At 45.9% G+C, this 27,447-nt stretch overlaps 1 protein-coding gene across 2 annotated transcripts in view; it reads right to left on the bottom strand.

Annotated features, from left to right (window-relative positions):
* CAP2 (cyclase associated actin cytoskeleton regulatory protein 2) overlaps positions 1-27,447 on the bottom strand; it is a 159,006-nt gene that overhangs the window by 17,877 nt on the left and 113,682 nt on the right. For both annotated transcript variants that reach the window (XM_002720865.6, XM_070074305.2), the window contains exons 5-7: positions 25,361-25,504; positions 24,941-25,026; positions 22,135-22,240 (exon numbers count right to left, since the gene is read on the bottom strand). In XM_002720865.6, coding sequence (XP_002720911.2) covers positions 22,135-22,240; positions 24,941-25,026; positions 25,361-25,504 — 336 coding nt within the window. The remainder of the gene's footprint in view (positions 1-22,134; positions 22,241-24,940; positions 25,027-25,360; positions 25,505-27,447) is intronic.

Below are 27,447 nucleotides of genomic sequence, written 5' to 3'. Positions count from 1 at the left end.
AATGGGAGAGGTGTAATAACCCAGCTTGGATTGCACCTCCATTGCAACCCTCATGCTCTAGCAGCGGACCTGGGTCCTACGGCCAGCTCTGCCATCAGTGTTCATCCTAAGGGGACAGAAGACATCTTGGGCTTTGATACTGGCACCTCAGCGTTGTCACCCTTGATGCTGCTTTTTATTTTTTGGATTTATTTGAAAGGCAGAGTTAGAGAGCGAGGGATACAGGGAGATCTTCGATCCCCTGATTCACTCCTCAAATGGCTGCAATGGCTAGAGTTGGGCCAAGCCAAAGCCAGGAGCCAGGAACTCCATCTGAGTCTCCTACGTGGGTAGCAGCGAGCCAAATACTTAGGCTATCTTTTGCTATTTCTCAGGTGCATTAGCAGGGAGCTGGATTGGAAACAGAGCAGCCAGATCTCAAACTGGTGCTCTGATATGGAATGCTGGCATTGCAGGCGGCGGCTTAACCGCCGAGTCCTCAACACTAGCTTTGATGCTGCTTTTGTGGCAACTGGGTGCCCTGGTTCTGGAAACTGGGCTCTTATGCAATTTTCCTAAGTCCCCACTGGTCACAGTAGCAAGGTCCTTTTTTTTTTTTTTTTGACAGGCAGAGTGGACAGTGAGAGAGAGAGAGACAGAGAGAAAGGTCTTCCTTTGCCGTTGGCTCACCATCCAATGGCCACCGCGGCTGGCACGTTGCGGCCGGCGCACCGCGCTGATCCGATGGCAGGAGCCAGGTGCTTCTCCTGGTCTCCCATGGGGTGCAGGACCCAAGCACTTGGGCCATCCTCCACTGCACTCCCTGGCCACAGCAGAGAGCTGGCCTGGAAGAGGGGCAACCGGGACAGAATCTGGCGCCCCAACTGGGACTAGAACCTGGTATGCCAACGCCGCAAGGTGGAAGACTAGCCTATTAAGCCGCGGCGCCAGCCTGCCAGTAGCAAGGTCCTTGTACCTAGACCCTGGCTCTCTCTGGCTAGTGTTCTTGTTGTTCTGCTCTGCTGGGGGTAGAGATTGAAGGGTTCCACCCCTCAGCATGATTTCCTTTTAGAGATGAATGCCCCAGGCTGTCCAGACTGGCTAGGACGAGAGCGTCAGACCCTGGCTGTGGCCTCAGCTGCCCCTTGAGTGACCCACTGCCTCCTGCTTTCCACAGCACCGGAAGCTAGAGATGTAGAAGGAGCACTTGCAGAGGGGCACACCTCTCAGGAAGGCGGGAGAATGAGGCCTGGGCAGAGCCTCTGAACCTGCGGTGCCTGCCCAGGGAGCCTGCGCGTGACCACACCAGCTGGGGTCTCCTCCCTGCTGCTTAGCCCAGAAACCCTGAAAAACGGCCAGGCCAGCCTGCAGACGGTACTCACTGCTCTGCCCAGAGCCCACCTGCTCAGACCTGCATGCGCAGACTAACACTGTCCACTCCGGGTATTTCTGGTTCTTCTCAGAGTCTTCTCTAACACATCCTTTTGCAATGAGTTTTACCCTAACGCTTATTTTCCTTTCTTTTTTTAAAAAAATATTTATTTATTTGAAAGTCAGAGTTACAGAGAGAGAGAGAGAGAGAGAGAGAGAGGTCTTCCATCTGCTGGTTCACTCTCTAATTGGCCGCAATGGCTGGAGCTGCGCTGATCTGAAGTCAGGAGCCAGGAGCTTCTTCCTGGTCTCCCACACGGGTGCAGGGGCCCAAGGACTTGGGCCATCCTCCACTGCTTATGTATCCAGAGATACATAAGAGAGCTGGATCGGAAGTGGAGCAGCTGGGTCTTGAACTGGCGCCCATATGGGATGCTGGAGCTTCAGGCCAGGGTGTTAGCCCGATGCGCCACAGCACTGGCTCCCATTCCCTTTGTTTTCTATAGTGTATAGTAATGCATCAGAAAGCTGTGTGACTTGCACAAGGCCACCTGGAGGGGGAAGTGAAGCTGGTGGCTGAACAGAGGTCTCCTGGGTAGGAACTGAGTGGAGACTTAGTCTTAAGTGGCAATGACCTACACACAGATGCTTTTCCAGAAACTTTCAATGGGCAGGTGTTGTGGCATAGTGGGTAAGCTGCTGCTTGGGATGCCTGCATCCCATATCACAGTGCTTGGGTTCAAGCCTCGCCTCTGCTTCTGATTCAGCTTCCTGTTAATATATTCGAGAGGCAGTAAATGATGGTCCAAGTACTTGGGTCTGTGCCATCTATGTGGTCGACCGGGAAAGAAATCCCGGCTCCTGGCTTTAGCGTGGTCCAACCTGGGCTGTTGGAGACATGTGGGAATGAACCAGTGGATGGAAGAGCTGTCTCTCTCTCTGTCTTTCCCTCTCTCTGTCACTCTCCCTTTCAAATAAATAAATAAACCTAAAAAAAACCCTACTTTCTTTGTTGATGACATGAGTTTCTTAAGTGTCTTGGGGCCTCAGACTGGGGACAATTCAAAAAGTACATTCTATTAAAATCATCTAACAGTGGCTTCCAACTTAAACAAAACGCAGCACAGTTATGAGTTTACATGGCCATATTCAGGGTACAAGCTTCAGTTATATTGCAAGAATACAGCACAAATCCTAAACATGCTGCCTTTAAGCTCTATTAAGATTATTTTTGAGAGCAGATGTTTGATTCTATACTTTTTTTGGGCACAAAGACTTTTTAAAAAGTCAGTGTGCCGCAAATCCCTTTCTCTAAATTAATTTCAAATGTCCTGGGAACAGCTGCTTCCTCTGTTTTTAAATATGTGAACTGTGGCTATAAAATAATGAACCCATTGTATGCTGCATGTGGAATGCTTGTCAGTTTTTGGTTATATATGCCGTATATAATATATAACTATATTATATATAATAAAGGTCTATGCTAATGTGCACTGAAATTTGTCCTCATTAAATGTTACTTTGTGGAGTAACTACTAATCATTTGATTTCTCTAGGATTTAGATATTTTTTTTAAAATGAAAGTGGTTTCCAGTTCTTAGTTGGAGTCTCCACCTTGCTTTGCTGGTGGCAATGACGTATGTAATCGACAGCTAGCAATCTACTCTTACCACCTTATTCTCGCCACCAACATCTTGCCTTAATTATTTGGTACAAATTTGGATCTAGATTAGGTGAAAAAATTACTTGAATTATCCATTTGGTTGAGCTTGTAAAAAGTAGGACGAAGGCGAGTTCCTGTCCCTGTGACACAATGAAACAAAAAGTGAAATACAACTATTTACATTAAACAAATTAGTTGCAAAAGTTTTCAGGCTAAAATCTGTAGTTCTGAAGTTGCTTGGAAATCTTCAATGTTCACATTTCAAGTTCTAAGAGTTTTAGGCCCAGAGGGGTAGCAGATGATTCTCTCTATACGGAATCTAACTTGTTAGTAGGTGGACTGAGCATGAAGTGAGAAAGCAAGGCTCATTTGCTGGTCTACTCAAAAAATATTTACCTGGTGCTACCTTGCTGGGAATTGGGTACACAATGAGGAAACAGGCCTAAGTCCTGTCTTAGAAACACACACACACACACACACACACACACACACACAGTGAGAACGAGCTTGCTCCCAACTGCTGGTTCACTCCTCCAAATGCCTGCAATAGCTGGGGCTGGGCCCAGCAGAAGCCAGGAGTTGGGAATTTAATCCAAGTCTCCCACACTGGCAACCATCACCTGCTACCAGTTAGAAAGTTAGAATCAGGAAGCAAAGCTGGGATTTAAACCCAGGCACTCCCATTGGGGTGTGGCCATTCCAAGTGGTGCCTTAGCCTGCTCCAAGTCCTGTTTTTTTTTTTGTTTTTTTTTTTGTTTTTTTTTTAGAAGCTCATAATCTTGAATCTGCAGGTGCCTGATCCCCTGTTTCAGCTAGCTGTAGACTGAGACAACCAGCATGTACAGACTTTTTCCCTCATCATTATTCCCTGAATAAACACAGAGCACCAGCTATTTACCTAACATTTCCCTCATAGTAGGCATTACAGCCAGAGACGACTTCAGGTATATGGGAGGAGGTGCACAGGTTACATGAAAACACCATGCCAGCTTATAGCAGAGATGAGCATCCGTGGAGTTGGGTTCCCAGGAGAGTAACTGCAGAGGCAGTTTTATATTTGTCACATGAACAAGGGATGCTGGGGCACACAAGGAGTGACCAGCTCTCCTGGAGAAGGCAGGGGCAGGGGGCCGGAGCAGAGGCTACAGCAATGTAGGCTCCCACCACACCATCCGGTGCCTTGTAGACCCCTTTGTCCTAACAGCAGACAGCAAGAGGATTTAAGCAAGGGAGAAACATTCCCAGGTAACATTTGTCTTCAATTTGCAGAATAGGTCAGGCAACCTATAACCTATATCTTGGTTACTTTTTTTTTTTTTTAAACCAAAGTTTAAAAAGCAAAGACCAAGAAAATTAAAACACCACGTGACAGTTTCTTGGAACAGGCAGAATCTGTTGCTTACAACAGAGCTTTTGTTAAGAGATGTCTTCCATAAAGCTAGCTTAGAGAGAGCAATATTTTGAGCCATCTGTCTTTACGTATTTGTGGAGATTGCAGATAAAGCCACAAAATGAAGCAGCTGACATGCAGTGGTGTGGTGTGGGTTTTATGTCCCCCACCCCCACATGGCTCCCTGCCGAGCGGGGATGGGTCAGATTCTTGGCTGTTCTTTGAAACACCCTGGCCCATGAGTCACCTGGCTTCCTGTTAAGTGTCACTCCAGGTGGCAGTGACAACTTACACGTGCCCCAGTTCTATACTTGAAAGCAATTTAAAAATTACAAAGCCATTTCAAACCACAAATACACTCATATCTTCATGCTGCAACTGTAGGCACTCACAGCATTTTGCAACTGATTCTCTTTACAAACTACTGTTTATTAACATTTTCAAGTGGCCTTGTGGACTATGGCACATGAAACATGATGACAAACATCTCACCTATGACACTAGGAGGGCGGGATTAAAAGAAAGAACTAGTATCTTCAGAACAAAGTACTTTTAGGCACAGAAATCAGTCTGCCTTGCAGCAAAATACACTTTCCAAAGCCATCATGAATGGCATGCTTATATTTTGGATTGCTAAACCAGTTTCTTTCTGTTTTCTGCAAGATGTGCTTTGGTCAGTAACAATGAAATTGATATATTTCCAAAATGCTCACATCACTAACCATCGAGGAAATGCAAATCTAAACACACCCCAGACTGGCCATTATTGAAAAAGCAAAAAAATAATAAGTGCTGACGAGGATGCTTGGAAATCTCATACACTGTTGTTTGGAATGTAAATTGGTAGAGCCACTAGGGAGAACATATTGAGGTTCCTCAGAAAACTAAAAATAGATCTGCCATATGTATGATCCAGCTACCCCATTTCTGGGCATATGTCCAAAGGAAATGAAATTAGTGTTATCCACGAGATACCCACACTCCCGTGTTCACTGGGGCACTATTCACAATAGCCAATATAATGGAATTAACTTAGGTGTCTAATGATGGATGAATGGATGAAGAAAATGTGGCTTAAGGTACCCACGATGGAATGTTAATCAGCCATACAATGCAATGAAATGCTGTCATTGGGGGCGAAATGGATGGAACTGGATGGCATTATGTAGAGGAAGTCAGGCACAGAAAGACACATACTGTGTGTTCTCAATGTCAGTGAAGACTGTGAAGGGTTAGGGGAGAGAGATGGACGAAGGTTGGATATAGAGCATCAAAATACAGAAAGAGGAGTAAGCCAGAGTGCACTAACTCTGCAGGAACACCCCGGGGTGCCTGTGGTTCACAACAGCCTCGTATATATTTGAGAAGAACTAGAAGAGAGGAGCTTGGACGTCCCAAACACCAGGAAATGATACACCTGGAAATGCTAACTACAGGGATCTGATGGTTAACACACTGTATACATGAACTGAAACATCACACTGTAGCCCATAAATATTTATAGTTACTACTAGGTGTTAATTAAAATTAAAGCACACACACACACACATGCGCACACACCAAAACCAAATTGATACATTTCTGAATCTGTCCATTTCCATAAGAACTTGTAAACTTTTACATTCATATTTGGATCCCAGCTTCATTAGAAAACAACTACAGGGGCCGGCGCTGTGCCGCAGTGGGGTAACGCCCTGGCCTGAAGCGCCGACATCCCATACGGGCACCAGTTCGAGACCCAGCTGCTCCACTTCCAATCCAGCTCTCTGCAGTGGCCTGGGAAAGCAGTAGAAGATGGCCTTGGTCCTTGGGAGACAGGGAAGAAGCTCCTGGCTCCTGGCTTCAGGTCAGCGCAGCTCCGGCCGTTGCAGCCATTTGGGGAGTGAACCAGCAGATGGAAGACACCCCTCTCCCCGACTCTCCTCTTTGTGTAACTCTTTCAAATAAATAAATAAATCTTAAAAAAAGAAAACAACTACAATCAGGAAAACAGGTTGCCCATAGAGTGTCAGATGATCCGTCCATACAACATAACTGAGCCAGAGTGACTGGACTAAAGCCTCTCTTCTCTTATTTTTATCACTTCTTAGAATTCTGAGACTTCTTTTGCCAATGAAAACAAAGTTTCTGGGGACCTTTCCAAGAAAACAGAATTGTTAATAATACTGCTGAATAATAGTTTCAGCATACTGTGTGTTAGCCATTTTTATAAGGTCTGTTTGGGGACTATTTCCTATTTCTTCTAGGAAACAGCACATTGCTGTGAGACCAGGTAGAAACAGATGGTCCCATAATTTTTAAGGAAATGTGGGGCCACTTTGAACAGGTATCTTCACAGGCAAAGCTCCTAACATCCTTATCCTAGGTTACGAATGAATGGGGAGAGATCACGTCTCAAGGCAGGTGTTCGGCCTAGCAGTTCAGACCCGGCTTGGAACACCTACAGCCTGTAGCACAGCACCTGAATTTGGCTCCTGCCTCTGCTCCTGATTCCAGCTTCCTGCCAGTGTGAACCCCTGGGGCAGCAGTGCTGATGGCTCAAGTTGCTGAGTCCCTGCCACCAGGTGGGAGACCTGGACTGAGTTCTGGTTCCAGCTTTGCCCTGGCTCAGCCCTGGCTATTGTGGGCATCTGGCAAGTGAACCAGCAGATGGGAGATGAATTTCTGTCTCTCTGCCTTTCAAATAAATAATTAAAAAAATAATTTAAAAACCAAAACCAAAACCCTAACCTCATGATTTCACCTATGGTCTCTGACTTCACTCTTCCGCCTCTCTTCCCGCCTCCCCCTGCCTTTGTGTGTTGTCCTCTGATGGTCCACCTGAGCCAGAACTTCAGCTGTAGACGACGAAACGGAAAATCAAAGTTGCTTCTGCAAAACGGTATCAGCTTCACGTGAGAAAACTGACACACACCGTCTACTCGAGGACCGGCAAACCAGTAACCCAGTGTGTTGACGCTTGTCATACTCTGAATTCCTGAGAGTACTTCAACACGTTTGTGAAAAAATGGAATTAAAAGAGAAATTCATTTGGATGTGAAAGTGTTGAAATCTACACGTAGAGGAGTCTTTGAAAGGCTCATGAAAAATACATATTATGAAAAAAAAACTGCATGGATTTCAAAAATCTTTTGCAGCCAAATAAATGTATCTTTTAATTCCATCAACTTTTTGAAATTCATTATCTGGATGTGTCTCTTCAGAAAACATATGGTGATTTCTGTTCTACTTGCCCAAATTGGACTTTTTTAAGATTTTATTTATTTGAAAGTCAGAGAGTTACACAGAGAGAAGAGAGGCAGAGAGAGAGAGAGAGGTCTTCCATCTGATGGTTCACTCTCCAATTGGCTGCAATGACTGGAGCTGCGCTGATCTGAAGTCAGGAGCCAGGAGCTTCTTCCGGGTCTCCCATGTTGGTGCAGGGGCCCAAGGACTTGGGCCATTTTCTACTGCTTTCCCAGGCCATAGCAGAGAGCTGGATCAGAAGAGGAGCAGCTGGGACTAGAACCGGCGCCCATATGGGATGCCGGCACTTCAGGCCAGGGCATTAAACCTGCTGCGCCACAGTGCCGGCCCCACAAATTGGACATTTTTGACAAAAGCAGAGCAAGCTCTCAGAGTAGACCCCCATAGAATACAAGAGATCTAGACACTTTGCATACATGGTCTTGATAAGTAGCTTTAATTATTAGTTTGGCTTGGCTTGGCTACCGACGTCTGGACCAAATCTGGAATTTCCAGATTGTCTTTTTTTTCTTGTCTGCCAGCATTGGCAGTTTGAAAATACAATTTCTCATAAGAGAAAACAAGGAGAGATAAAATTAAATTTTCCATGGGAAAACTTTCCAGGGTTAAAGATAGCAGAGTATACCCATCAAAGAGACACAGGCTGGGGAAGCAGCAGTTATATAAAGTCCAAGAGTGACATGTGGCTTGAATTAGCTGGAAGACTACTTCATTTGGCCAGAAGAGCCAAAGACTCAGCTATCACTGAATTCCAGGTTTTGTTTTTTTCTTGCAGACTTTAGGGTCATAAAGAAACAATTGTACTTTCTCAAATTATCCATACTTGGTAAGTAGTGAAGGTGAGGCAGGGGGTTAAGGCAAAATAATAGCTATGAGCAGGATTATTTATATGTGACACTATACTCATTTGATATATTATTTATTTAAGAAAAAGTTTTCATAAAAACAAAGGAGCATCTACGTCTCCAGAGCTTTCCAGAGGCGGCATGCTAAGTCAAGCTAAGCACCGTGTCAATTTCAGCTCCAACATCCACAGGAAAGGTGACTCGGGGCTCAGACCCAAGGAAGGGACTGGGATTAGCTCGGTTTGTGTCAACGGTGCAAGCTGCACCAATAAATTGTGGCCAGGGCTTGCCTTGCATTCCCTTTTATGAAGTGTTTATTTTCCCGTTAGAAGATAATCTGCACCATTTTTTTTAAAGTAAATTTATTTATTTAATCTTTATTTATTTGAAAATTAGACAGTCAGAGACAGCTCCGATCTGGGGTTTATTTCCCAAAAGCCTACAATGACGGGCTGGGCCAGGCTAATACCGGGAGCCAAGAACTCAATCCAGGTCTTCCATGTGGGTGGCAGGGACCCACTGACTTAAGCCCTCATTTGCTGCCTCCCAGGGGATGCATTAGCAGGAGGCTGGAATCGGCAGTGGAGCAGACCACCCCACCCTCAGGGACCAGCCTCCTTCCCATCGCTGCTCCTGTAGGGTATAGCGAGGCTTTCCTATCAAGAGTCAGCCTCTCCTCTTAACCTCTGCTTCTAGGTCTGGGACAGGACGGGAATCGGTGATACTGGAGACAACTGGTTGCTGTGTGTTGGGTTTGAGTTGCATTTGGCTGTGAAGTGATTTTGTTGCAACAAGCACGTGGCGCAGAGGGGAAAGGTCAGGGGGCGTCGCCCTACACTTACTGAGACATACCGTTTGCTTTCTGTTGGTTGCATGTCTGAAGCGAGAGAGAGGCCTTTAGATGATACCAACTTGTTAACCAACTGTTGCAGGCTCTGAGAAAAATTTGCTCTTGAATCCCCACCCTCACCCCCACCACCAAAAACAAAGGAAGTGGAGCAGAGACTCAAACCCAGGCACTCAGGTATGGGACACGGGCGTCCCAAGTGTCATCTTAACCACTGTACCAAATGCCTCCTCCACCACACCCACCTTAAAAAACAAACTATTCTGCTTCATCTAACATCAGCTTCCACTTCCTGCATTTTTGCCAACTGAGAACAACGGGCGGCGGGAGGCACACGGGGAACAGGGGAAGCGTTGTCATCAGCAATAAAATGCATCATCCACCGTCATTCCCACCATCAAGGCACAGCTTTTACGTGGCTTGAGCAAGGGGCAGGATCCATAGGTCATGGAATAATAACATTTTGCAAATTCCACTGTGAAGAAACGTGCTCAGAAACAAATGTGTTTCTTGCAGCAAGTGCATATGGATATCGCCTGTTGCTAATGCCCTGGACCAGCTGCCGCAGCATCATCCAATGAGCTCCTGGCCCGGGAGCAGATGCTCTGTGTTCCCAGACATGACAGGAGCTCGGCTCTCTCCTGCTCCGTGAGCCTTTGCTCGGGCCGTGCCTCAGTTTGGAAGACTCTTGCCCATTTTCCATCTGGAAAACTCTTGCATATCTTTCAGGGCTCAATTCAAATGTGCCTTCTGTGTGTAGGTGTTCTGCAACTCACATGAAGAGGAAGCGATCTTGTTTCGCTATCACAAGGGCTGGTCAGGACACTCTTCCTGCGATGCTTCACTTCCTAGGGCACAAGCCCGCTGCACAGGGCTGGGAAGAGGCCCAGGCTCCGGGGCCTGACATGTGGCGAGTGCTTCACAAATTCTTAGTGCAGTGAATAAATACCCATTTCATAAAGTAGAAGGGGCTGAGCATCAGAGCTGCTGTGGAGAGAAAGGGGCATCGGGCTTGGGGTCGGACATGCGGCCAGCAAAGACCAGAGAAGCTCCTTGAGAGAAGATTTTATAAAGCAACCTGGAGCATGGGCAGAATGTGACACGAGGAAGCAAGAGTTAGGGGATTCTAGGAGCAGGGACGTGAGCACTCTCACCACAGCAAATACATGAAACTGAATTGTTAGTGATGGCACAGGAACTTACAGGTCTGATTACTGTATCTTTCTAGACATCACCCCTTGTCGCCTGCTTGCTTCATGAAACCCCTGCTACTTGAGGAAGTGTCTTTCAGGGTGGCCTCCAGATGTATTCACAGAAACACCTACGCCAAATGATCACTCACCCTTCCATACTCTGCTCCCTCGGACCACAAAGATATGACTTCAGCTAATATCTTGTCACCTGGAGTCTCAAGGCATTGTGGCCATTTGAAAAGATGACATTCACTTTAAGAAAGGAGATTTGGAGCCAGTGGTTAGCCCAGCAGTTAAGACACTTGCATTCCACATCAGCGTACCTTGGGTTTGACCCCTGGCTCTGGCTCCTAACTGCAGTTTCCTGCTAATGCACTCCCCACGAAGCGGCAGTGATGCCTCAGGTTGCCAGGTTCTGTCACCCCTGTGGGATACCTGGAAGGAGCTCTCAGCTCCTGGCACTGGTTAGTGTGGGTATTTGGGGGGTTAACCCAGTAGATACGAGTTCTCGTTGTCTCCCAAATGAACAGAACTAAATTAAAGATGATTTGCCATCCGTCAACATTCTGACAAGGATGGGCTACAGGCTCTATCTGCCACTGCCCCTGGTCACTTGGGGGTGGGAAGGGACAGTGAGATGGAGAAAGTCATCAGGCCATGGCAGTGCTACGGGAAGGCCCTGTCTCAGGAAGTTGGGGAGCAGAGGCTAAGCAGTTGGAACAGCGATGGGTGAGAAGCCAAGGCTGCCTGCAGCTGAGTTCCCTTGAGGCACCTGCTAAAACTTGGGTATGGTTTGAGTGTGTTCCCCAACAGTCCACGTGCCAGAAGCTTGGTCCTCAGTGGGGCAGTGTTGAGGTGGTGGGACCTTTAAGAGGTGGGCACTGATGAAAAGAAAACCCACAAATAATCCCCAAACTTCAAAAGGATGAAGTTGAAGCTATAAGAAGTGATTCACACGTTAGACTGCTAGACCACGAATCATTAAGGGATCATCACACAGAAACTTATCACTCCAGAATTCGCTACAACTGCATCTACCTCCCACCCTCCAGCACCCGCCCCCTCAAAGGTCAGTGGCCACAGGGCAATGATGGACCATGGCAGCCCTGTACCAGTCCTGATTCTCCCCAGGTTAGGACAGTTGATTTCATCTTTCCGATGGTGGCTTTGAGACCCTGTTTCTTTGGGTTCTCCTCCTGTCCACCTCTTGTCTCCTGGATTGATTCACCCCACCCTGGAAGTAACCTCATTCCCCAAGGTTATTATCCTGGAGCTCACATCTACACAGCTCTCATTTCTAGGCAGGCAACTCTCAACGTTATGTTGGGGTCCACCCCTTCAGTGAGCTCCAGGCCTGCATTTCAGTGCTGTATACCTTTTCCATCTGGATGGATGTCTCACTTGCACTCAAACAGAATATAGCAAAATCCCATATGGATGGTCTTCCTCCTCCATGAGCCCCTCCCGTGACTTCCCTATTTTTATCGATGGTACCATGATTCCAGATTTCTAGACTGGAAGTTTTTGTCTACATTTAAGCTCCTACTACTTCTCTCTCTTTCTATCTCTTCTTTGTCCTTCAACTCAGTGGTCACTCTATCTCTTTCTTTGCATTGCCCATATCACATTTTAGGTCACCCCCTAGCCATCCACTAAAGTCCCCTGACATATGTCAGGGCCTCTGATATCTCTCCTTTTCCATTTGTCCTACACAATTCCTCAGTCATTACTCACAGGGTATAACTTTTCGCTAAAAACCTGTGCAGAACAAAACAACCCTGCCTACCACATACGACCTCGTCCTCTTAGCATGATACATAAGGACCTCACCATCTGACCAACCGCCTTCCGGGTCTCACCTCTCATCATGTTCAGCTCTGCAAAGCTACTAGCCTTTCTCGCCGAGTTCTTCAATCAAGCTCTGTGTGCACAGACTGATTTCTCTGTTAGGAAATGTCCTTTTGGATGGGCGTTTGGTTCAGTGGTTAGGATGTGGGAGAGGAGGCCTGTGTCCCATATTTGAGTGCCTGGGTTCTGTTCCTGATTCTGGATTCTGGCTTCCCCTACCAATATGGACCTAGAGGACAGCAGGTGGCTCAAATAGTTGAGACCTTTTTAGGAGATGTGGCTTGAGTTCTTGGCTCCTGGCTCTGGCTCTGGTCACTGTGGGCATGCAGGGAGTACATCTGCACATAGCAGTTCTGTCTGTCCATTTTTCTCTCTGCCTCTCATAATAAGAAAGCCAAAAACCATCCTTTTCATCTCTATCTGCCTATGAAGCACCTATCATACATCAAGATCCAAATCAAGTGTCAGCTCCTTTGTTACCCTTCCTGCCCACCCAGGAGTCTACTTGGCATGGTTATTTTCCAATATAGCTTTCATTATTGATGTTTATTTTGCATCATGATAAAAACAGCTGAAACTGTAGCATGAATATAATGTGTGCTTTGCACATGTTGGATAGCCAACAAGTGGTTGTTAATAAAAAGGCTTTACTAAATAAATGAACAAGTACAAATGCATGATCACTGCACAACAATTCCTTCAGCCCAAACGAAATACGCCAGAGTGGTGCTTTTCAAATTGTAATATGCACATAAACACCTGGGGAGTTGTTAACAGGCAGCTTCTGATTCCAGATGGCTGGGCAGTAGCCTGAGAGTCAGAACCGCTTCTTCCCTCTCTTCCTTCCTTTGAAAGGCAGAGTGACAGCTGAGCAGAGGGAGGGAGAAGGATAAGGAGAGAGAAAGAGAGGTCCTTCATCTGCTGGTTCACCCTCCAAATGGCTGCAATGCCAGGGGTGGGCCAGGCCAAGGCCAGGGGTCTGGAACTCCATCTGGGTCTCCCATCTGGCCCAAATACTTGAGTCATTTTTCACTGTTTTCCCAGGCTTATTAGCAGGAAGCTGGATTGGAAATGGAGCAGTCGGGACTAGAACTGGTGCTCTGATATGGGATGCCGGTGTCCTGGGTGACAGCGGAACCTGCTGTATCACAATGTTGGCCCTGAGACTCTGTATTTCTAAGAGGTACCCAGATTGCCACAGGTACCACAGCCACACTCTACTTCAGAACAGGGTATACCTCCCAGGTATTCCCCATCTATGTTAGTAACAGGCTCTGTCACCCTGCCCACCCTATGCTATCACACTACCTGGGAAAGGGATTTATGTGGGCCCAGAGATCATGTCTGTTATGCCACACACTATCTTTGTGTTCTCAGCACCTTGTCTAGAACTTGGTGCATTGTAGGTGCTTTTTTAAAAAAAAAGATTTATTTATTTGAAAGGCAGAGGCAGAGAGAGAGAGAAGAGAGAGAGAGAGAGAGAGATCTTCCATCTGTTCATTCACTCCTCCAATGGTTGCAACATCCAGGACTCTAACAGGCTGAAATCAGGAACCAGAAGCTTCACCCGGGTCTCCCATGTGGGCACAGGGGCCCAAGCACTTGGGTCATCTTCTGTTGCTTTCCCAGGTGCAATAGCAGGGGGTGGATTGGAAGTAGAACAGTAGGGACTTGAATGGGCACCAATATGGGATGCCAGCACTGTAGGTGGTGTCTTTACCTGTTACACCACAGTGCCAGCCCCCACAGTAGGTGCTTTTGTAATGTTGGTTTAATCATGTGGTTTCTTCAACCTACCTAAGTTTGTTGTCTGTGCATTTGGGACTCATTTGTTAGTTGCTAACACTTTTAACCCCCTCACTGAACAATGTGGATCTCTTTTGTAAGATTAAGAAGTACAGATGTTCTTCTATGTCCAATGGGGCTTTGTCCTGACAAACCCATCATTGGCTGAAAACACTGTGAGTGGAAAGTGCACTGAATGCACCTGACCTCTCACTGTCCGGCTCAGCTGCATAGCAGAATGTCTGGGCTCCTCTGGTGACCCTGGGGCTGCTTGGGAGCTGTGCTCGCTGCTGTTGTCCAGCATTGCCAGAGAGGATGGGAGGCACAGCACTAGCCCAGCAAACAGCCAAGTTCAAAATTCCAAGTCTGGTTTCCGCTGAATGCATATCATGTTTGCACCGTCATAAACTCAAACAGTCATAAGCAGAACCACCACAAGTCAGGGACCAATGGCCATTGGCTACCTATAGGCCCCAAAGGGAGCTAAAAACGCAAGAGCAATTAATTAGCCTGGATGCAGCTGTGGTCGCCTCTGTCAGCAAAGATCTGTGGTGAAGAGCAAGGACTTGTGACCCCACAACCACCACCACGGAGGCTCTGCCCACTCACTCTGATGGATACATCGAAGCTGAGGTTTAGTGTAAGTTGCAAATGAGAATTTAATTTGAAAGGTTAACAACAGTTTCCTTGGGAGCCAAAGAGTCCAGAAGAAAGACACGAAAACTTACAAGACATAAAGGTTCCACGGCATGCTCCAGGGTCTATTTACACAGTCAGATACCTTCTGGGCGAGTTTTAATCTGATCAAAAGAAAACTGCTCAACATTAACTTTGTTCATGGACATTTGGCTTTTACTCTGAGAAACAGGCTGAAAAGAAGTATCTGCCTGGAGGAGAAGAACTTATTGTAAAATGTCTGACTTTGGGAAAAATACAATTCCATCTTGTCTGTTTATTTTAATCACTATTTGGATTTTCCTGGGGAAGTTAGGCCGGATGACAGTTAGTGTATAGGAGACAGTTTCTTTAGAAGATTGCATTTTTTTTTTTTTGACAGGCAGAGTGGATAGTGAGAGAGAGAGAGACAGAGAGAAAGGTCTTCCTTTGCCGTTGGTTCACCCTCCAATGGCCGCCACGGCTGGTGCGCTGCAGCCGGCGCATCGTGCTGATCCGATGGCAGGAGCCAGGTGCTTCTCCTGGTCTCCCATGGGGTGCAGGGCCCAAGCACTTGGGCCATCCTCCACTGCCTTCCCTGGCCACAGCAGAGAGCTGGCCTGGAAGAGGGGCAACCGGGACAGAATCCGGCGCCCTGACCGGGACTAGAACCCGGTGTGCCGGCGCCGCAAGGCAGAGGATTAGCCTAGTGAGCCGCGGCGCCGGCTGACATTTTATTTTTTAAAACTATTTATTTATCTGAGAGGCAAAGAGTGAGAGAGAGCAAGACACACACACACACACACACACACACAGAGAGAGAGAGAGAGAGAGAGAGAGAGAGAGAGGAAGCTTCCATACTTTGGTTCACTTCTGGAATGCTGGTAACAGACTGGACAGGGCCAGACCGATGCTGGAATCTGGGAACCCAATCCAGACATCCCTGTGGCTGACAGGAACCCACTTTTGTGAGCCATCACCATTGCCACACCGGGTCTGCATTAGCAGGAAGCTGGAGTATTTACCCCCGCTGATGGGATGAGGGTGTCTCAACTGCGAGGCTAGACGGCTGTACTGGATAGATTTTTAAAGCACATATTAACATTAAGAACTACGTCACTGGGGCTGTCGTTGTGGCACAGCTGGTTAAGCTGCTGCTGGTGATACTAGCACCTCATCTATGAGAGCAGGTTTGAGTCCTGGCTGCTCTGCTTCTGATCCAGCTCCCTGCTGATGTGCCTGGGAAAGCAGAGGAAGATGGCCCACGTATTTGGGCCCCTGCCACCCGCATGGGCGATCTGGATAGAATTCCGGGCTAGTGGTTTTGGTTATGGCCCAGCCCTGGCTGTTGTAACCATTTGGGGAGTGAACTAAGAAACAGAAGATCTCTCTCTCTCTCTTTCTCATCTCTTTGTCTCCCTCTCTCTCTCTCTGCCTTTCAAATAAATAAAAAATAAATCTTAAAAAATATAACTACAGTATCATCATGTGTGTCTCTGTATAACTTCAGTAATGTGCAGCCTTATTCTATTCTACAAACAGTTATACCCTAGAGTACTTCAAGATATTTGTGGAAAATGGAATTGAAAGATGTTTCTTTTTGGCACACAAAAATGAAACATATATATTTTTTCCATATTCTACATTTTCCATGAACTTTTTGAAGACTCCAACATTCATGGCTTTCAAAAATTTTTTGCACCAAAAGAAACTTATCTTTTATTTCCATCTTCCATGAAGTTTTTGAAATACCTTCAAATATGAAAGGACACAAATATGTGGACAAGTTGAACATCACAAAGTTAATACAATAATCATATTTATGTTATTCATGGAATTGTTTTCCTGGCCTGATCCACACAGAACAGAATAACAGTTTGAATGTTGATCTGGACAATTCACCAAAAAAAATCAATTCTTTGATAACTGGGAGTGTAAACACTAGGCTTTTCTTCCAGCTTATCTGATCTGAAGGAACTGCCAACAAATATTACAAATCTGACCACCTACAGAGGATAAATAAGAGTCTCTACTGGGCTTGTGCCAAAAGATGAGTTATCCAACAAAGCACATCTGAAACTTTGCGCCAAGGAAAGGATGTTAATTAACACAGATCTGAGTTCTGGAGAATGAAACTAACTGCAAACGGCAAGAAGCTGCTGGTGCAGGGCCCTCCTAGGCACAGTCGCCTTCACGTGGAAGGGAAGCTCAGGAAAATGATCAGGTCCCACGGACCACAGCACATGGCACGAGAAATTCCGGAGAGATTACCCCACAGCTGCTTCCCCCCAGCCAGGACGCTCTGACGCCAGCCCACTGTGCACACGTGCACACACACACACACACACATGCACATTCACACATGGGTGCTGTCCAGAACAATCCTTGGCCTCAAAGGTTCACATTCCGCAGTGACAACTGGACGGAGCAGCAGTTGCACTGCACAGCTGCAGGCCCAAGGCACAGGCTGGGAGGCGGTGCCGCCAAGCTGGGTACCAACTGCTGGCTCAGGGGGCGGTGACTCCTTAGTGAGTCCTCGGAACTCAGAGCCCTGACAACGCTAACAACCCCGCAGGGCAAATCTCAAAGTCCAATTTGAAAATGGAGGTAGAAACAAACTCTCAAAGCACCTGTACTAAGCTTTCCATGGTGCATGTAGGAGTACTGTTCTGCACAAAGTCCATTCAGATGGGATGGGTTTTTCCAACCTGAGTCCTGTGGCATCCATGGATGCTACCTTATCTTTCTTTTTTTTTTTTTTTTTTTTTTTTGACAGGCAGAGTGGACAGTGAGAGAGAGAGAGAGAGAGAGAGAGAGAGAGAAAGGTCTTCCTTTTGCCGTTGGTTCACCCTCCAATGGCCACCACAGCCGGTGCATCGCGCTGATCTGAAGCCAGGAGCCAGGTGCTTATCCTGATCTCCCATGCGGGTGCAGGGCCCAAGCACCTGGGCCATCCTCCACTGCACTCCTGGGACACAGCAGAGAGCTGGACTGGAAGACAGGCAACGGGACAGAATCCAGCGCCCCGACCAGGACTAGAACCCAGTGTGTCGGCGCCGCAGGTGGAGGATTAACCTATGGTGCCGCGGCGCCGGCCTACCTTATCTTTCTACATTCCTTCCTAATCCTTTACAAATTCATATTTTTACATAGTTGTGATCAGTGGGCAAACAAATGAAACAGTCATGTTCATTTCTTCTTCCCACAGGCCACTGGATCAGATAATTTTTAAAAGATTATTTATTTATTTGAGAGGTAGAGTTACAGACAGTGAGAGGGAGAGACAAAGAGAAAGGTCTTCCTTCTGTTGGTTCACTCCCCAAATGGCTGCAATGGTTGGAGCTGCAACGACCTGAAGCCAGGAGACAGTTGACTCTTTCTGGTCTCCCATGCTGGTGTAGAGGCCCAAGGACTTGCGCCATCCTCTACTGCTTTCCCAGGCCACAGCAGAGAGCTGGATCAGAAATGGAGCAGCCGGGACTAGAACCAGCGCCCATATGGGATGCCGACGCCACAGGCGGAGGATTAACCTACTGTGCCATGGCACCGGCTCCTGGATCAGATAATTCTAAGAGCTCCTTGCCTCTTCCTTGCAAGAATGCTGGCATTCTGCCTTTAATTACTGATCAATCTTTTTGCTGATGTGTTGACAGATCTTGCAAGTTAGGAGACATTAGTTGGATTTATGCTAGCCTGAATTATGCTTTGGAATCTTTAAATAGTTTTAGTAATTAAAAATATAAATTTAATTTTAAAATTTGAAAGTATAATTTTTATAATATAATTTAAGTAGCTTTTCTTCCCAAATCTTAGAAAAAGACTAAAAATAATCAGAGGTGTTTCTATACACATGTCTGAAAGCTTGTCCAAAGATTTTATATATATGATAATCTTTCTGAACCAATATTTCCCTATCAAAACTATTTATCACTTTTAAATCTTTTTTTTTTTTTTTTAATTCTTACAGATTTGAGAGGCAGAGGGAGCATTCCCAAACTCTGGTACATTTCCCCAACGCCCACAGCAGTTGCTGGGAGTCAGAACCAGGAGCTGGGACCACAATCCAGGTTTGCCATGTGGATGGTAGGTACCCAATAACTTGAGCCATCACCACTATCTCCCAGGTCTGCGTTGGCAGGAGAACTGGAGTCAGGAGCCAGAGCCAGAACCAGAAATTGAGCCCTTGCATTCTGAAGTAAGATGCCAGCATCTTTACTATGAGGCTAAAAGCTCACTTCCTTCACTTTCATATCAACTTTATCATTATACGCTTCCCTCAAAAGCAGTGAAGTAGACTATATGCTTTAACTGCTGTGAATAGAATTTTCCCAGGGCACATTATGTGCTCAATAAACAATAGCTATTACTATTATGGCAACCTATGATGCCCGTGTGTGCGCTATGGACCATTCACATTTTGTGTAGATAGAATATTTATTTACTATAACATGTCTGCCACTACTTGGGATGTGACCCTTGAGTGGGTCACGAAATCAAGTTAGTGAGTCTCTGTCAGAATTCTATAAAAAATGACATCAGTTAACAAAGAAAGCAACCGAGTGCAAGTATGTGGTAAAAGACAGCACTGTTGTAAAGCTTGCTTTAGTGCGGTTTTGTGTATATGGATTTCCCTCCATGAGTTGTCTTAAAAAGTTTGAAAGTCACTGTTTTTACAAAGCCTGCATTTCTGGTGAACATAATGGAATAAGTATTCACTCAAATAAAGGCAAACTACATTTATTTTTCTGCAATTAATAATCAATTCTTCTCTTTTATATTCAGAAACACAATTACTCAGCTTTTATATTGCATTAAAGGTTTTCCAACAATTTCAAACTAATTTGCTATTCATTTTCCATGGGAACCATTACAGAATTAATAGGCTAGCATTTGCTGACATTATTTTCCACAAATGGGCTCTCATTGTTTTAAGCATTTATCTACCGTGAAATAATAATAGACCCAAGGACTCCTGATTCTATGTTTACGATTCTCTAAAGATGACCTATCTCCAAGGCAAAGATGTGACAATTCCCCTTCATGACACAGTGATCTAGAACAAACCAGTATCTCTTTAGAAATGGCTGAAAAATAATCCCAATTAGTCTCCATAAACACCCTCCATATTCACACACCCTTGCTTATTAAAACCCCTCAAATGTCTGTGAACCCCTTTCTCAAAAATTACAATGTTGTGGGCAGAGGAAAAACAATTAATCCACTTAATTGTATCCTGCACCGTGCATTTCAGTGCCATGGAGAAAAGAAGCAAAGAAGACAGCAAAAGGAAAGCTCAGTCTTGAAGAGTCAATGTTAGCATTGGCACGAGTGTCGGGGAACAGATGGAGAAGTCCCAGAGTCCCTTGGAAAATAAGACTCTGCCTCAGCCTTAAGCAAAGATGCTGACATCAACATTCAGAATAGCTATAGACCATCAATTATGCAAAGGTAATGAAAGGGAGTTTCCATGGGAAGCAAGCACAGAGGCCCAAAACGGCAAGGAAGATTCTAAGAGCCCCCTCATTCACCATTTAGCCATTCACTGCACACCTACTCGGGCTCAGACACTACACTAAGGGCTGGAGACAGAGACTGAGTTTGCAATCCAGTGGGAGAGTCAAAAAAGCACACCGAAAATTACAACTCCACACGCTAAAGGCTGCGACTGAGGACTAGTCAAGAAACAAAGGAGGCATTGAGGACAGTCACAGAAGCCAGATGGGGAACTGACGGGAAAGCAGTGGAAGTTTCTTAAAGAGGTGATTTTGGGGGTCGGCACCGTGGTGTAGCGGGTAAAGCCATCTCCTGCTTCTGATATGGTCAGCGGTTCAAGTCCCGGCTGTTCCACTTCTGATCCAGCTCCCTGTGATTGGCCTGGGAAAGTAGTGAAAGATGGCCCAAGTGCTTGGGCCTCTATCCCCAGTGTGGGAGACCTAGATGAAGCTCTCAGCTTCTGGCTTCGGCCTGGCCCAGCCCCAGCCATTGCACCCATTTAAGGAGTGAACCAGCAGATGGAATATCTCTCTCTCTCTCTCTCTCTCTCTCTCTCTCTGTAACTCTTTCAAACAAATAAGTAAAACTTTTTTTTGTTTTTCCCCAGAGAGGTGATGTTTGGGCTGAGACATGGAGAAGGGCTGGGGTTGCTTGCTGGGGGAACCAAGTTATCCTGCGTGGTACACAAGTATGTCCAGGACTTCGCGACAGAGGCTAAACACTATGAGTCTGGCAAATTTTCAGACAACAACAATTTCATTTGTTCTGACTTAAGCATGGCACCTGTTCAGGGTGCTATAGCAGTTAGGGATGGCTGGGATGCATGTGAGACATGGGATGACACGAGAGACAAGCTGGAGAAGAGGCAAAGGCCAGACCAGCCTCCCACAAGGGGACTGAAGGGGGTGCAGAGAGAGGCTGTGATTTTACTCTTTGGCTCAGATGTCATTCATAGTACTAAGACTGCCAGGTATTCAAAAACATTGTGCTAAAAATTTTCACACACCAAAAGAAGAATTAAGAATATTTTAAACAGGCATTTTATTTGTAATTCCACCTCCTTAAAAAATTACACCCTTTTCCAAGCTCTCCTGTTGTCTTCAATTCTTATCACACAGTCTCCTTTTTATATTTTTGTTAAAAAATATTCTTTATTTTCATTTTATTTGAAAGGCAGAGACTGAGAGAGAGAGAAAGAGAGAGGGGGAGGGAGAGGTCTTCCACTTGCTGCTTCTCTTCCCAAATGCCCACAACAGCTGGGGCTGGGCCAGGCTCAAACTAGGAGCCCAGAACTCCATCTGGGTCTTCACGTGGATGGCAAGGACCCAAGTACTTGAGCCATCACCTGCTGCCTCCCAGAAAGCGCATCAGCAGGAAGCTGGATGGGGAGGGAAGTGGCCCGGACTCAGAACCAGCCACTTCAATACGGGACGCTGGCCCCAGGTGGCAACTTAACCTCTGTGTCGCATGCCAGCCCCTCCCAGGTTCTTCACACATACACCACGCTAGTATTTGTGCACTTGACCATCAGTTATTAACCAGCAAATCATTTTCCATGGACTCCTCATGTATGTTATTCTTAAACACTGTGGGGTGTTCTATACACAACTTAAGCAGTTTTCCTTTACATCACATAGATGGTTCCCAGATTGTCCTATAACAAATGACATTTCCATAAGCAGTTTCTACATGTACATTCTACCTTCTCATTTCCTTGAAGTCAATTTTAAGGTGTGAGATTAGCAGGTCACATGGTATGCAGATTGCTATACATATTTTTGTGGTCTTGGTTAACAGGTAGAAGAGGGCCTGGTACTTACTGTTTTGCTCCAGGTGAGGCCTGTGGTATGGTGTTCCTTGATGTATGCCTGAAGCTCACTCCAAATGTTCAGATACGACTTCACCCAATCCACATGGCGCAAATCACTTTGTTATGAAAGAGAGTGGGAGAGAGGGCAGTTAGGATCTACAACAAAATTTTTAAAAAGATTGGGGGAGGGGGACAGGGTTATCAGTAACCAGTGCTCCAAACGGCCCTGCAGCAATTGGCTTTCTGTCCGGGGAGACCCCGGATGGGAAGATGGCCCAGTCCCCTCGGGAGGGGAGGCCGTGTGTGACTCAGAGCCGGGGACTGCCTGGCTCCTCAGGCCATGCATCTTGGTCCCATTCCTGCCATCACCTCTGTGAGGTGAACGTGGACAGAAGGCCACTTTTCTTTTACTATTTCTGATACAGAATGCAAAAGCATAGGCTCTCGGGAATGAGAATGGTACTGTAATTGTAATGATTCGGTTGAATTATTTAGTTAACAGTACAACTGAATTGGAGAATTCTATTCATTATGACTGTTGAAGGGGCGGCTATTGTGAGGAACATGATTTTTTTACAAGTGTGTAACACCATACTTCTAAAGGAACATTCACTTAACGCATTGTAATTTCACAATGCAAACACGGCTGGCAGGACAAGTATTTTTGTCTCTATTTTATTGAGTCAAGAACTAGTGAAATGCTTACCTTTTATAACTGGATTCACATACAGGATTGGGGGAAATGTTAAACTTACAGACAGGTGAATATGGTTGCATTTCTTTTTTTTTTTCACCCATAATATGTACTTTTTCCGTTTAGAAAGTGGTGGTAAATATGAAAATGATGACATTTGAGTTAACAACAATTAAAATAGGTCCCTAAGGCATTAATCTGAAGATAAGCACTGGAGGAAATCTGTCTTACTCAAGCTCATGTCAGTGATGACTGTCCCTGGACATATTTTGTTTTGCCTTCTTGGAAATACATGTTTCTTCCCACTGCATGAAGTACCAACGTGTTTAGATCCACTGCATTAAGGCACATCGTTTAGGAAAACTGAGTGGAGAACTGGGGTCACAGGTCCTCCACTCTTCAAAGAGGAAAAACATGGGTGTGGTTTCAGTCTACACTTTTTGGATTTATTGATTATATTCATCAAATCTATGAACAATCTGTCACTTAGTTTCACTCAAAGGCCTGAGTATAGCTTCGTAAGTTTCCTTACCCTAGAGGATTTTGTGAGAGTCTTGCACCTAGGAAGCAGTATAGAATACATTACAACTATTAGAGCATTAAAATTACCTCAATATACATGCACACATATATTTATTCATATGGGCATTTAATACACATACATGTATATTCCTATGTGTGCACACCACACATACACATATGCAGACATTATAAAAACAGTATGTTGCCCACGTAATCTACTCTCTATTAAAATACTTAACAACCGATGAAGTCCTAATCTACATATGTAAATTAATTTCCTCTTAACCATGGCAGTATTGTTTTGACTTAAATCCTAGCAAAACTTGTAGTAAGGAATAACAGCATGGCACCTCTCACCTGAAGTCAGTCTCTAAGAGATCGCAAATTGAGCAGGACCTAAGCAAACACCAGAGGCTGCAAACCTTTCCTTGGTTTTCATTACCCTGGTCTAAGCTGTGGCACGGAGACTAGGATTTTAGAGATCAGAACTCAGAGAGAGAAGCCATGACTTGATAAGGCCCAGGTAACTGACTTGCTCTGTTCGCATACTGAAAAAGCAAAAGCAACCCGTCGACCCAGGGCCGAGGGAGCTCAGAGCTCACCTTCTGTTTAAACCACAAGGAGTCTGCCTTTCAACTTCTTCACTGATGGGCCAGTCCAGTGGGGGGGCAGCCATGAGCTGCAAATGACCACAGCGCACAGAAGGAGCTGTGGCCCTGAGAGCACCCACATGGGTGGTCAGGGTGCAGAGTGCTTGTGTTTTCATCTCGTCACCACCCCAGAAGCTCAAGGGTGACTTGGGCTGGGGTGACTGCTTCTGGATGTGACATGATCTGCACCTCTGGCTGCACTGGCCTGCCTTACTGTATGGTCTCCGGGGGAGGGAGGGTCCTCTGAGCTTCACTGATTTACCCTGGATGCTCTCAGAGCACATTTTCTACTTAACAGTTGACATCAAAGGAGAAAGACTGACTCTCTGTGCACAAGAACACAGAAGATCCCAACCCTCTCGGCTGTGGGGAGGACCACTCACACCCATGGCCCCAGCGTACACTCAGGTAGGGACTGAACTGAGGCACAGATTAAATTCTGTAACCACATACAGTTGGGCATTACAGGGATATGCATGTAGTGACATGCACTTCAATGGGGAGGGGTTACTCATTACAAGAGAACTGGGCAAGGCAGGCTTTCTAAAATTCAGATTATTACCTGGATGTCTGATGCTACTTTCAGCTGCCTTTCCCTGCCAAGATGGGATATTTTTCTTAAGTTTATAGCCCACTACATAGAACCCTAGAAAGGGATTAGCAATGAACTATATGAGAATACTTTGGAAAGCTTGTGGGGAAAGATATACATTTATTTTGGTGCAAAAAATAACCTTGAAATCTCTGCAGAGTTTGTTCATAATATATATGTTCCACGAACTTGTCGAAGACCCCCTCGTATGCATGAATTTCCAAATTTTTTAGCACCAAAATAAGCTTGTCATTAAATTTCATTTTTTTCCCACCAACTTTGTAAAGTACCCTGTTTTAGGGACAAATGTCTAACCAGTGACCAACTGAACATGTGAGTAGGCAAAGGCAGTACGTACCTGTGTTTGTAGTCCTTTAAAACCCTGTTAGTGTAAAAGGTGGCGGCGTCATTCATCTCCTTGACATAAGGACCAGGTTTGGGGGACTGAGAAAACAGGACCATCACCCAAGCATAGAAGGGGGAAAAAAAAAAACAGGATAAGAAAGAAAAAGTCTTAAAGAAGAAAAGCAAGGGAGACATGGACTTGAAAGATGGAAGCAAATTCTGCCCTGGGAGGGCGACTGAAACACTTGGCACTCAGAACAGAAAGCATTGAACTTCAAAGAGAAAAGGCAGATGCCCTTGGCCTGAGCAGGCCTCTTCCGTCAGCGCATGAGACTGTGGACATTGTGGAGAGGGAGCGTGGAGGCGGCCGTGAGTGCTCCCAAACACTCCAGCAAGGTGAGGAGGCACAGGGCAATCTCGTGGCTGGACTCACCACGGCGATCCATCCAAGGGCGGGGATGCTCTCGCTGACGGCCGAAAGATGATTAAACATGGTACTGCCCCGGTTTCTCTCTCGGAAGGTCTGGATTTCCTGAATCTTTTCCGATATGGGTTTCAGAAGCGCAGCCACGTCATTCTGCAAGCAGTGAGACATAGAGGGCTGTGACAGCAGCATTGCACTTCTCCGCATGCTGGCCCATTGGTTCACGCTCCAATGGCCGCCGCTGCGGGCGCTGATCCAATGGCAGGAGCCAGGTACTTCTCCTGGTCTTAGGCCCCGGGCTCAGAAAGAAACATAAGTATCTTTGAGAAAGGAGCAGATTTGTTCTTTGCTATGTTCATCCCTGTTTCCCCAGCTTCAGCTTCAACCAGCGCTGATAGAAGTTACTTGGGAAAAATACTGCCTCTGCACTGAACACGTCTAGCTTTTATTTCTTGTCGTTACTCCCTAACCAATGCAGTGGAAAGATTACTTACATAGCATTCCTATGCATCATAAGTAAGTGAGAGCTGTTTTAAAGCATACAGGGCCTGGCTCCTGCCATCGGATCGGTGCGGTGCGCCGGCCGCAGCGCGCCGGCCGCGGCGGCCATTGGAGGGTGAACCAACGGCAAAGGAAGACCTTTCTCTCTCTCTCTCTCACTGTCCACTCTGCCTGTCAAAAAAAAAAAAAAAAAAAAAAAAAAAGCATACAGGGGATGGGCATATGCTATATGCAAATACTATGCCATTTTCTGGAATGGACCTGAGCGTTGTGGATTTGGCTATGTGTAGGGGTCCTAAACCCAATCCTCCACGGATACTGAGGGACAACAGTACTGTTTTCACTCTAGATCTATGAAAATTGACGATCTTTAAAAACCAGACTTGGTGCTGTCTCTTGAGATGCGGGAAAAGCCCACCAGTCTACTACAGCTCCAATCTGGGAGACTCTTGCATGGAAAATGGTGACATGCAGTGCATATCAATTCTACTGTCTTTGAAAAAATTTTTAAAAAATTTATTAGAGAGAGAGAGAGAGAGAAATAGATACATATTTTCTCCCATCTGCAGTTCAGTCCCCAAATTCTTGCAATGGTCCCAGGCTGAGGGCCAAAGCCAGGAGCTGGGAACTCAGTCTGAGTATGTATTCAAATGGAACCCACAGATCACACACTGCAGCGACACAAAGGAAAGGTGCGGTGAGCGAGAGGTTAGGGAAAAGGATGTCTTCCTCTTCCTGTGGGGATGCTGAGGGAGGGTGTCCTTGGTTTCGCCACAACCCATGGGAAAACGTGGAAACCTTTCACTAAAGCTCTTTTTAAGAAAACATGGTGCCTTACTCTATTTATAAGGACTTTGGTTTAGCTTCCTACATCATCCCCAGTCCTTTGGGCCTGTGACTACTGGTCATGTCACTCATGATTAATGCAAGCACTGACGTCTCTAGTCATGAGGAAAGAACTTTGAAAACCATGTGAGTTGAGTGATGAGGCTGCACAGAGCCAAGCACTTCACAGCATCACAGAGCCAGGCGCTCCCTAACCCTGCAGCTGCTCTGAACATCTCCCCTCCCACTCCCACCCCATCTGCTCAGCACGCTCACCTCTCTTTAGGTGTCAGGAGCAGATTCAAGGATGTTTCTTGGATTTTTTGATATGTGTGTGCTCCACAGGAAAAAAACAAAAACAAAAACAAAAACAAAGGTCCTATATTCAGCTTCTAAAAGTAGCTGGAGAGCTTTACATTGCATTTTATTAAATCTACTTGCAGGAAGTAAGAAGAGGAGGCTCTTTGTAGCTTTTTCATTTCTTTATCCGAGATCTCAGAGCAATCACTTCCACTCATGGCTACATCTTGGAACCACTTGGGGGTGGGGATGGGGCTTTGGACCCCAAACATGGAGATTCAGATTCAGCCTGTCTGGCGGTGACCTGGGTGGAGGTGGGGCATTGGAAATCCCACCCTTTCCCCTGTGATTTTTTTTTTTTTTTGACAGGCAGAATGGACAGTGAGAGAGAGAGACAGAGAGAAAGGTCTTCCTTTGCTGTTGGTTCACCCTCCAATGGCCGCCGCGGCCGGCGCACTGCGGCCGGCGCA

Source organism: Oryctolagus cuniculus, chromosome 5 (genome assembly GCF_051225735.1).
Source record: "Oryctolagus cuniculus isolate XC-2025 breed Fujian yellow rabbit chromosome 5, ASM5122573v1, whole genome shotgun sequence".
Classification (NCBI taxonomy): domain Eukaryota; kingdom Metazoa; phylum Chordata; class Mammalia; order Lagomorpha; family Leporidae; genus Oryctolagus; species Oryctolagus cuniculus.
This window is presented reverse-complemented; position numbering and strand designations above follow the sequence as displayed.